We start from the raw sequence: 12,354 nt of genomic DNA, 5'->3' as shown, positions 1-12,354 counted from the left end.
GAGGAGGATAATAGAAATAGGACCAAAGCAAGTACTAAATATGCAAGCAGATAACTGTCACTAATACATAGGAAAGCAACAGGTACAGAGCAAACAAGAATTTAAATGAGCATAAAAGCATGGTTCAATTTAATCCATTAACTGTCACTGAAGGTTTTTCTTATCAAGTCCATGTTATATTACATAACAACAACCCTGCTTTATCTTCAAACATAGGGCCATTTCAGAGTGACTACAAAAATTATGAAAAGCACTTCATTTCTTAACTTTAGGCACCATTTTAGATTACTTTAACCTACCTCTGTGCAGGGAGGCAAATCTGCCAGTTGATTCAGGTGGTGTTGTTCCTGCTGGAAAACTGCAGAATTCACTCGGCTTAGGCCTTTCCTGCTGAATGTTCTCAATCAGATTCCTTGGGATCTTACAGTCAAACTCCACAAAAACGTTTTCACCCTGGGAGACCAATTCATGGAGCATAAGTGCTCATAATAGGACTTTCGGGGAATGATAATAAAATATCAGTTGTGCTGTAATCCACCTGCATGGAAGATGGCCTAATCCAGCGGTCCCCAACCCCCGGACCTCGGACCGGTAGCGGTCCGTGAGTCGTTTGGTACCGGGCCGCGAGAGTTGAGGTTCAGGTGTGAAATGTATGGTTTTCAGGGGTTTTTATCGGTTTTCAGCGTTATTTTGTTATCATTTTGATCGTTAACTCGGTTTTCCTCGGTCTTTTCACGTGTGTTATGAATAAATCTTCTTTTTTTCGGTACCAGTACTAGTTTTATTTTGTTGTATTTATCCGCGACACCTTAAAGGACGGTCCGTGAAAATATTGTCGGGCATAAACCGGTCCGTGGCGCAAAAAAGGTTGGGGACCGCTGGCCTAATGGTTTTAGTGTGTTGTATATACATTGCTGGTGATGTCACAGACTGAACATCACCTATCCGGTCGTTAAGTGATGACGTGACGAATCCTACTTCCGGGCCTAAAGTAGTCTGCGTTTAATATGGCTTTTGTGTTGTTGACATTGTCGCGGCCTTTTACTTTCCAAACACCAAAAAAGTCCAAGAAAAGGCCGTGGGTGGCAACGGGAGGTTTGTTTTAGAACGCACTTCTGACTCCATTGTTTAAAAATCATATGTGGTTTATTTCGTGCAAAATTATAAACAAAAATCAACCAAATAACTTCTTAAAACTTAAAATTAAACGAAAGTTAATTTAATTTGCTTTAACAACTTCAAAAGTGGTCAAAAAATCATTTTCTAACCCTCCCGTCTTCCCATCTGACATTTGGCAAACAAAAAACGAAAAACCTCTTTACCACACCCATCCAGGGTGCTCTTAATCTCTTGATTAATGGGAGGGTCCATAAGCTAATAAACCAATCACTTTCCAAAAGCTTCTCCAATAAAATTAATTACAAATTTACATAACAAAACCAGGTCAGAATATTCTTACACCTTTAAAGAAAAAACAAAAATGAATACAAATTGCATTTTGCATTTTATAAACATTCAACAAAAATGGCCACAACATTCCGGCCCCTAATTCCTGTGTAACATGAATTATATCTGTCTAAGTGGCCATTTTTAATGTTTTGTATTTTCTTCTATTTAATCTCAAAAAGCTCATAAAACAGTCAGTGATCACTGTTGACCTCCCTCGGCTTTTATTACCGCTAATCATTTATTTAAGCTCAGTTTTTAAAACCTTAGGATGTAACTACAGCCCAGCCCATGCAGCAGTATATGAATGACTAACCTCGTATTGTGGATGGATTATCTCAGTTGTTCTTCTGGCTGAAGTTTGGTCCTTTTAGAGCATCCTGCCATGCGATTACATTTGTTCCTGACCACCGAGAATTCACGTTAACTTTTATCGAGTGGAAAAAAGTTAGCTTGTTTATATTATGCTAACATAGCTGTGTCGCTAGTGGTCACGTAGCACATCATTATATACCAGCTAGCCAAACTTCAGTAACCTTACAAATGTCACTGCTGTTTAGTTTTCTGTCTTCATTTATGTTGGAAGTGATAACAGAGCTGTACGTTTTAATTTGTTTCCAAAACCCTGCAGTCAGGACATGCTATATTGTATTTAGATAGAAGCTAGCGAGCTAACTTCCTGCTAACTTCTAACTCCGTTAAATGTCATAAATTCCATTTTCATGGATGCTTGGATGTTAAACTCAATTGTTACACCTGGTAGAGCAGAACGCTGATCATTTTAAAGATGAAAGACTTTAGACAGTTTTTCAACTCTCAGTAATGCCATAGTGATCGTTTGATATATGGACCTGCAGCGGAGTTTAGGCCCAGCCACGGCTAGTGACGTCAGACTTAACGACCGGATTGGCTGTATATAACTGTGAAATACAAATAACAAGATAACCCACTTACAGTGAACTCACTGAACTGCTTGTTGAACGCTGACAAAGAACAACTGTTAATCATAAAATATAAGCAATTTAGTGCTCAGTTACCTTCGGTCATAAATGTAGCACATGATCATTAAGGCAGTAAAATGAGACAGCGCTGATGGATACAGTTGTGTTAAGAAAAAAGTTTTGAGGTTTTACATATCAGGATGTAATAAAAATCATCCAGTTCTATCAGGTCTTAAATTTGGGCAAGTACAACCTCAGATGAACTACAAAATGTGACATATTACGCTGTGTTATTATGGGTTTAATTCAAATTGAGCCAAAATGCAGAAGCAGTGTGTGAAAACCTGAGGACCCCATGATTCAGTAGCTTATAGAATCAACTTTAGCAGCAATAACTTAAAGTTTTCTGCATGACTTTATCAGGCAGGCACTTCACTGTGGAGGAATTTTGTCCAACTCATCTTTGCAATGTTGTTTTAGTTTATTGAGGTTTGCCTCAACACATCATTTCAGTCTGTTTGAGGTCTGGACTTTGAGGCATTCCAACACCTTGATTATTTTCATTTTAGCTGTTCTGTTGTAGATTTGCTGGGATCATTTTCCTTTTGCATGACACAAATTGGGCCAAGCTTTAGCTGTTAGACAGATTGCTGCACATTTGACTCTAGAATACTTCGGTAAACAGAAGAGTTTGTGGCTGACTTAATGACTACAAGGTTCTCAGATCTTGTGACTATAAAACAAGTCCAAACCATCACCCTGATATGTGTTTACTGTGTGTTATGGCCAAACATCTCCACTTTGGTCTCATCTGTCCAAACGAGTCCTGTGGATTGTCCAGATGCAACTTGGCAAACCTAAGCAGTGCTGAAATGTTCTTTTTAGAGAGAAGAGGCTGGTAAACCATTTCAAACACGCCATAAATGTCTGAACTTGAACATTTAATGTTCTAACTGAGGCCTGCAGAGTCTAAGATTGCATTTCACAGGCTGACCTTGAGGTAAATTTGCTGGGTCTTCCACTCCTGGGACAATGAAAAACTGTCTTGAAAGTTTTCCACTTGCTTATAATAATTACCACTAGTCATTGCTGTCTTACCTCTCTGACATTGTGTTATCACAAACCCGAATACTCCAGACTAACAAACCACCAAAATATAACTGATCAAGAAGTGTGAGGTGCTCAAACTTTCGGATCAGTAAATCAAGTTTGTTTGATTTACAGGGCTTGGCTGCTAGTTAACCAGTTAATTTCTATGGAAGTAGTGAAGATCTACTTAGTTTTTTTAAGTTTTTCACACATCGCTTCTGCATTTTGGCTTAGTTTGTTTGTTTGTTTGTTTTAATAAATAAAAGCATGGTGTAATATGTCATGTGTTTTACTTCACTTTAGGTTGTATTGACCTATCTTTGTGACCTGGACCAAATTATATTTGTCATGTCCAGATATGTAAAACTTCCAAATAGAAAGAGAATGTACCTTATGTTTTAGGTTTGTTCTTTCATTGTGTTTTACCAAACTGCAGTGTTTTGTCCTTAGCTCTTTGGATTTAAGCAAATCTGCCTTTCATTTGCATTAATTTCCTTTCTTTTGGTGGAGTATTGCACTGAAATTGTGGACAAACCAAAAATAGAAACTGATTATAGGTTTGTACAATAGAAACAGCTTTACAGCTTTAGAGTCTGTACATGCATTACACTGTAAATGCAACACATGTATGAGAAATAATCTAAGAAGGAAGAATTTAAACCATAATTAGAAAATCCCATTGCCTGAATCTGACCTTGTTATTTTTTTGGTATTTTCAGGTTTAATGAATTCGACCACAGGTTTTTCGGCATCAGTGACAGTGAAGTGGAACAAATGGATCCTCAGCAAAAACAGCTCCTTCAGTGTGTCTACAGGGCTTTAGAAAATGCTGGAATTCCAATGGAAAAAGCCAGTGGGACCAGAACAGGAGTGTTTTTTGGTAAGGTACTAAAAGCTTATTTGTGTTTTGTGTTTTTATTGTTTTGTGTTACAATAATGGGTGCTTGATCCAAAACAAAGCTACTTTTTATACCAGAATTACCATCAAAATTTACATCCATTCAAATGAATAATGTTAAAATGATAAGTGCATGACCCCTGTGTTTTATGTATCTCTGTAGGATTAATGAACAGAGATTATGAAACAAATGCTGCACATGTGCACCCAAATGTGATCAACCACTGGACTGGCACAGGATTTGCCATGAGTATTGCAGCAAACAGAGTCTCCTATGTCTTCAACTTCACCGGACCTTCGCTGTCCTTAGACTCCGCCTGTTCTTCATCCCTTGTGGCTCTTCATCTTGCCTGTCAATCAATAAAACAAGGTCTGTCCAGCATAGATAACTTCAGGTTAATTAGCAATAGAGGAAATCATTCTGTAGTGTCGTATTTATTTAGAAAGCGGCGTTAGCTTTTAATTAGTTGGGATGATATGGTGTCCTTTATCTTATCAGGGGATTGTGAAATGGCTGTCTGTGGAGGGGTCAGCTGCATCCTTGAGCCAAGAGTTTTTGTTGCGCTGAGCAAAGCCAAGATGATCTCACCTGATGGAACCAGCAAACCTTTTTCCAGTAGAGCAGATGGATACGGCAGAGGGGACGGATGCGGAGTAGTTCTCCTAAAACCACTGAAAAAGGTCAGCATATGCAGATTAATTATAAGAAAATGTCAAATACTTCAGGAATTTAAACATTAAATGGGCAGTTTGCCAAAGTGCCAAACCCGGACGTTGGCAATGTAGTAGCTCAACCAGCTGATGATCCATCACAATTCATAGATTACTATAATACATGAAGTACAGAAGGGGAGTTATCAGTTTTCTTGTACAAAGTAATGGCTCTGTTGCACAAACTAATGATAATTAAAATCCACTGAGAAGTACAGCAGGATCACAAACTGTCATATTCATTACAGTTAATCTAGTTTAGCTAAAATCTGAGAAATATTCTAGGGGGAGTTGCAAACCTTGTGAATTATGGAGGGACAGACAGATGGGCGATGAACACCTCGCCATTTCATAGACCTGTTGGTCCTTCGGGAGGATGAGCTAAAAACACAACAATGACTCCCTTTTTTTTCATATTCAGTGATCAATTGCAAGTAACTGCAGTGACCAACTGTACACTTTCCATCAAACGTGATTGACCTGCTCGCCTAGCCTATAAAAATTGTCTCCAACAGATTGGTTTAGCATTTCATTTTCATTTTTGCACACTTAGTTTAGTTCTAATTAACCAGCTTGAACAGAGGATATTTTCAAATGTATTTTCTGTAGCTGTACAAGTGGCTCCATAGTGCAGTGGTTAAAATGTTTGCCTAAAATGTCAGGAGAAACATGGGTGATTGCACTGAAAGGGCAAAATATTTTTGCCAAATCAAAAATATGGATCCATCCACTGTGTCAATTCGTTGTGAAAAGGGAAACAGTTAAAAGAAGGGTTTCTTTTTTTATACCTTTACGCAAAATATAGAACATTCCGTTTGATTTAAGACAAAGTGGAAATCTCTGCAGTATTTATCCTTCAGCTGAGTAACTCACATCAGTGCAATCTAGTTTATATATTTATAACTATAAGCTAAAGTTCAAATATGTCATGTAATATGTTTGACTCTGGTGTTAGATGTTCTTTATCAATACACACTTTTATTCATGTTTCATTTTGATCTTTTTGTTGCTTGACAGGCTCTTCAAGACCATGACTATATCTGGGGTACAATCAGCAAAACTGCTGTAAACCAAGATGGCCGCTCTGTTACTCCAATCACCAAACCATCCATGACACAACAAGAGGAGCTTCTCCGCAGAATCTATTCAGAGTCTGACCTGGCAAATGTCCAGTACATAGAGGCACATGGGACTGGAACCCCAGCTGGAGACCCAACAGAGGCAAGAAGCATTTCCAATGTCATTGCTAAATCTAGACCTCCCGGTTCAAAGGCACTCTGGATTGGCTCTGTAAAGAGCAATATTGGACACACGGAATCTGCTGCTGGAGTCGCTGGACTCATTAAGGTTCTCCTGATGATGAAGCATGAGACCATTGTTCCTTCGGTGTTCTACACTGAGAAGGCTTCCAGTGTAGATACCACAGCACTAAACATTAAAATTCCTAAGGAACCAGAAAAATGGGAATGCTCTAGTGCAAGAGTTGCAGGAGTTAACAACTTTGGTTTTGGGGGAACAAATGCACATGCCATTGTCACACAGCACATCCAGCCATATTCTAAGCAAAGGCATGATGAGAAGCAAGTCAAGTATTTTGTCATATCTGCAAATTCTTCAAAATCACTTAACATGATGATGGAAGATACCATCAGTCAGCTACAGGCAGAAAACCGGTTTGATCTAGATTCTTTGCTCTACACGTCAGCTTGCAGAAGAACCCACCAAAAACATAAATACAGAAAAGCCATCACAGTGTCTTCTGTAGTTAATCTAAAAGAGAAGCTAATTGCTACTGTTGGCAAAAATATCAGTGTTGCCTTCTCAGATCCAAGGTTAGTGTTTGTCTTCTGTGGAAATGGTGTCACCTACCATGGTATGTGCATGCAGCTACTAAAAAACGAGCCTATATTCAGAGAAAAGATCAAAGAAATTAAGGACCTTTTCCAAAAGCTCAGTCCTCTGGACATACTGGATACTCTTGAGAGCGAATTTGAGAGCAGCGACTTCAGAAACCCAGACGTTGTCCAACCCCTCCTCTTTGCTATTCAGGTTGGGATTACTACCTTGCTCAGGCACTGGGGAGTCAAAGCTGATGCAATTCTTGGACACTCTGTTGGTGAAGTGGCAGCCGCTCACTGCTCTGGTCTCTTGTCTCTGGAGGATGCAGTAAAAGTCATATATTTCCGCAGCACTCTCCAGAGAAAAGTCACCGGGGGAAAGATGCTCGTGATCAGCAACATGGCTGTATCAGAGGTATCTTCACTGCTCCCTCCTTACTCTGGTAAAATTTGCCTTGCTGCATATAACAGCCCACAGTCCTGCACCCTTTCAGGTGAGGCAGACGCAATTGAGCGCTTCCATAAGGAGCTAAGCACCTCAGCCAATAGTCAGAATCTGTTCCTTCGTGTGCTGGATGTCCCTGCTGCTTATCACAGCCACATGATGGACCCAATTCTACCAGAAATTGTGGAAAAAATTGGCATCTTACAGGCAAATGATCTTGACACAGAGTTGTTCTCAACAGTGACAGGGATTGAAGTCCAGCAGGGAGATTTCTGCACAGGTGAATACTGGGCTAGAAACATTCGTGAGCCGGTTGCTTTTGAGCAGGCAGTACAGTCAGCAACTAGAGGAAAGAAGCACACTGTGTTTGTTGAGATAGGTCCAAGAAGGGCACTGCAGAGAAACATTATGGAATCTCTGGGAAATGACACAGCTGTCCTTGCCTCTGTGCAGCCAGAAAGAGATCAAGAATCAGTCATGTCTGTTGTCTCTAAACTGTTTGAACTCGGCGTTCAAGTAGATTGGAACACCTTCTATAAAGGCTTTGAGACAGTACCTCTGCCTTTTCCTAAATATCAATTTGACTGCTCAGACAAGGATGTTATCATTGGGGCAGCACAGAATAACACAGCAAGCAATCATCCTGTGCTGTGTCAGACGGGAAGTGAAAGCAACATTTTCACTTGTGATCTAAAGTCTGACTCTTCTTTCTACTTGAAAGAGCACAAGCATAATGATGTACCCATCATCCCTGGTGCTTTCTATGCTGAGCTGGGTTTAGCTGCGTGCATGGCCAGTGCTAAACCAAAAGTACCTCTCAGTTCACTGCAGCTCAGTGTCAATTTTCACAGACCATTTGTTTTAACACAGAATCCACCTGAAATGAAAGTGCAACTAGAACAAACAGAGAGGGAAACCAGATTCACCGTTCTCTCCTCATCTGTAGTTTATGCATCAGGCACTGTGGTTTCAAAGAAAGAGAGGCTGATTGAGGAGCAGCGCATTTCACTAAGCTCCATCAACAAACGATGCACATCTGTAGTGAGCTTTCAGGAGTTTTATGGGTATCTCTCTCAAGGAGGCTTTCAGTATGGAGACATCTTCCAGAATAAGAAGGATGTGCACTATGGAGATGATCTGAAAGAGGCTTTTGCAAAAGTCTCAGTTCCAGAAGAACTTCAGCCTCATTTGCATGACTACTGCATTCATCCTGTCTTGCTGGATTATCTGATGCAGCTTCTCCCAGTTGCAGTAGAGCACATCTTTGCTGGCAGGCCAGGATTTCCTGCCAAAATAGGAAGTCTTACAGTCTTTGAACCTTTGCAAAATGAGATGACTATTTATCTGAGAGCAACTGATGTGGGCACTGATCACTTTGGGGTTTGTGGGTGCTTTGCAGACAAGGAAGGCAGAGTGTTGGTTGAGGTCAAAAATGTCATAATCAAGTACCTAGGCAGTCGTTCTCATGTGGTAGATGAGTACTTCTACCACAATGCCTTCGATGTTGTCCCAAATGATCACATTGCTACTCCTCCTCCAAAGGCGTTGGTGTTCTGTGATACTTTAGGGATTGCTGATGGTCTAAAGAAATATTTGGACTCAGCATCTAATTACATTCCCATCATATATGCAAAGGACATCTTGGGCAATGGTTTCCCTTCTCTTCTGGCAAATCTTAAAATCAGAGCTATTAGAGAAAACTTTGATGAGGTCTTATTTTTGTGGGGCAATGAAGACTTCACATCACGGCCAGCTGAAATCATCCTGCAGAGTCTAGCTGACTGCTGTGAGATTTTCCGCCAAATAGTTGTTGAGCTAAAGCGAATTCACTTCCCAAAATCAATTAGAGCCATAACCTACCGTTCATCTGATATCACAGTAGATCATGTAAGTCCAGGTTTTGCTCTTGTTGGTATGACACGATCGTTCGCTGCTGAGATACCAGATCTTTCTTTTCAGCTGATTGATATGAGCAGGATCTCTCCCGAGGACATTGCAGCTCTGTCTGATGCCCTAAGGTCATACCCATGCAGCAAGCACCCAGAACTGGTGGTAAAAGATGGACAGGTCTTGAAACCTTCCATTGTGCGCACCCCACTAGAAATCACTGACAATAAGATTGGCACTTATACATCTACAGTGTCTGAACCTTGTATTTTTCTGACAGCTGATCCACATGAAATTACGAAACTGAGTGCCATTCGCTCTGACGAGGAGGCTGAGCCGATCAGTGATACATTCATTGAAATCCAGCCCAGTAAGATATGTGTTCACTCATCAGACTATTTCCCAGTCAGCTCTTCAAATCTAAAATTCGGCAAAACACTGTATTGGAACAAGCACTCATCTCAGAAACACAAGCTGCTCGCTCTTGACTTCAGCGGTACTGTCATTGCAGTTGGAAAACATGTAAGGAAATTCAAAGTGGGAGAACATGTTGCTTCCTGTTATCCTGTGGTGGCAGCAAGTAAGATCAGAGTACCACAGGAAGTGTGCTACAGCACCAAAAAGTTCCCAGTCCTCAGAAAAACACCTTGTGTTTCCTACTTTGTGCTAGCATGGGAAATCCTTCATCGAGCCTTGCTCGGAGCCAAGCGTAATATAACAATCATATGCTCTGTGCCTGATTCTGCACTATTGAAAGTCTTGGCACTTAGCGCTTGCAAATCAGGCTGGAATGTGAATGTTGAAACGCAGTGCAATGGGACTTTTGTAGGTGCCAGTCAGTTGGGTGCAGTTGTCATTCTGCCTCCATTTGATGAATCCCTAACTGCTCAAATTTGCAACTTTCCAGGGTTACAACATGTTTTAATCGTATGTGAATCTCCGAAGCAGGATGTAGTCATTGAGGAAGTGTTCCAAAGTGCAAAGGAAGGTGTTCGTGTACAGATAATTCAGATGCCAGTCATTTTCCAAAAGGGATCCCTGAGAATACACAGGCCATACCTTTATCACTGGCTTAAGTCCTTAAATTTTAATGGGAAATTGGCTCTTGAAAGCTTTACCTTTCAGAGTGCAAAATCTGAACGAAAAAGCATTGATTCAGCAAAACCAGACTCATATTTCAGCTCCAAGAAATTGGCTGTCGTAGCTCTAGAAAATGATGTTGGCAGCACACTGTCTGAGATTCCACTTCTCCCAACAAAAAAACGGCTTTTTCAAAAGAGGTCTGTGTATGTAGTGGCAGGTGGTCTTTCTGGTCTGGGCTTTGAGACTGTTAAGTTCATCTCACAAAGAGGTGGTGAGTACATTGTCATTCTCTCCAGAAGCAAGCCCACACCAGAAGTACAGCAGGAAATCAACAATGTGGAGAAACAGTGTGGAAACAGCATCACCAGCATGGAGTGTGACGTATCTGTTTATGAGAATATGCACACAGTCATCAATGCCATTGGCAAGAAGTTCCCTGGTTTTCCGATCAGAGGTGTGTTTCACAGTGCAGTAGTCTTGCATGATGGACTGATTGAGACCCTTAACAGATCTCTGTACGAGAAGGTTTTCAGGCCAAAAATAAACGGTGTCCTGAATTTGCACTATGCAACAAAGCACTGTCCGTTGGATTACTTTGTATGTTACTCCTCCATCTCCGCTTTCCTGGGAAACGCATCGCAAACAAACTACGCAGCAGCCAATACATTTCTCGATCTGTTCTGTCAATACAGGCGCAAACTCAGCTTGCCTGCACAGTCTATCAACTGGGGAGCTCTGAACCTTGGTCTGCTCTTGAACAAAGAACATTTCCAGCGTTTTCTGGAAGCAAAGGGAATAATGATTTTAGATGTGGCTGAGATTTATCAAAGCTTGGAGCAATGCCTTGTGCTCAACCGACCCCAGCAAGCTGTTTGCAGGTTTCACTTCAGAAACATCAGATACAATATCCTCTCCCAAAATAACGCCTTGACTATGCGCCTTTCTGCATTAGTTGAGGCAGCCTTCCAAAAATCTAGAGAGACTTACTCTGAAACTAAACAAGCTGTCTCCGTCTCTCCAAAGGACTATGTTGTTTCTCTACTTAGTGAGACTATTGGCATGGAGCAGAGTGAGCTGAAAGATGATTTACTACTTTCATCCTTAGGCATTGACTCTATGCAGGCTATGACTCTGCAGAATTTGATCTTTCAGGGGAGAGGTGTGAATGTGCCTTTGGTGAAACTGTTGGATCCCAATGCAACTATTGCAACAATGGCAGCTCTACTGAGTGAAGGAGCTGAAGGCGAAAGTGTCAGTGAGAACCCAGAGTCTCTACCAGATGAAGCTGGAGTTTCTACCAGATTGTGAAAAACTCAAATGGAGATATTACTTTATGAATACAATCAGCCATCAACCGTCAGAACACTACAATAATGGATTCAATATTTTTTTTCCACTGAGATTCAGTTAAAAAATAAATAAATAAAATGGCCATTGCAATAAAAGAAAGTTCTGATATTAATGCTACTTGTTTACAGAACTTTCATCCTTTTTGGCACTCATTTTTAGATTTTGGTTGGTTTCTTTTTTTGTAATGCGATTTTTTTTTAAAACAAATGGCATGTATTGTACTAACTGGAAGTTTTCAAAGGATATGATATGGTGTTTGACTCACCAATATGGTACAGAAAAAAAGCGGATTGCAACTAAACATGTAAGTCTGTATAAATGCGTTTACTGCTAAATTATGTAAAGTAAGTGACTTATCTTGTATTATTTTTTTAAAATTGAAATAAATGTTTTATCTTTATAACTGGTCTTGCTGCATCTGTCACTGGGTTCTCTCCTTCTACTATCCACTATCAGTGCTTATCACTGTTAACTGATTAATTCTGAGTGTTTATCAACTTTATGACACTAATGGAAAAAAGCTGGCATGTCCAATGAATGATCATTTGGCGGCACATATGATTTCTGAACCTTCTGCTGAGCACAACATTATCATATCATATGGGAAGGTCAAATTGGTCCCAGAGAGATGAATATGTGATAAAATAAAAAATATCATAGAGCAAT

The 12,354-nt window shown here is 40.3% G+C and overlaps 1 protein-coding gene across 1 annotated transcript in view; it reads left to right on the top strand.

Annotated features, from left to right (window-relative positions):
* Window positions 1-11,646, top strand: part of LOC102199259 (phthiocerol synthesis polyketide synthase type I PpsD-like) — a 12,829-nt gene extending 1,183 nt beyond the window's left edge. Inside the window, exons 3-6 of the mRNA XM_005730515.1 lie at window positions 4,196-4,356; window positions 4,538-4,744; window positions 4,874-5,055; window positions 6,103-11,646. Of these exons, the coding sequence (XP_005730572.1) occupies window positions 4,196-4,356; window positions 4,538-4,744; window positions 4,874-5,055; window positions 6,103-11,646 (6,094 nt within the window). The remainder of the gene's footprint in view (window positions 1-4,195; window positions 4,357-4,537; window positions 4,745-4,873; window positions 5,056-6,102) is intronic.
* The last annotated feature ends 708 nt before the right edge of the window (window positions 11,647-12,354 follow it).

This window comes from Pundamilia nyererei, unplaced genomic scaffold (assembly GCF_000239375.1).
Source record: "Pundamilia nyererei isolate P.nyererei 1_Seehausen unplaced genomic scaffold, PunNye1.0 scaffold00037, whole genome shotgun sequence".
NCBI classification, from domain to species: Eukaryota; Metazoa; Chordata; class Actinopteri; order Cichliformes; family Cichlidae; genus Pundamilia; species Pundamilia nyererei.
Note: the sequence above shows the minus strand (reverse complement) of the source record. Positions and strands in the feature narration are given on the sequence as shown.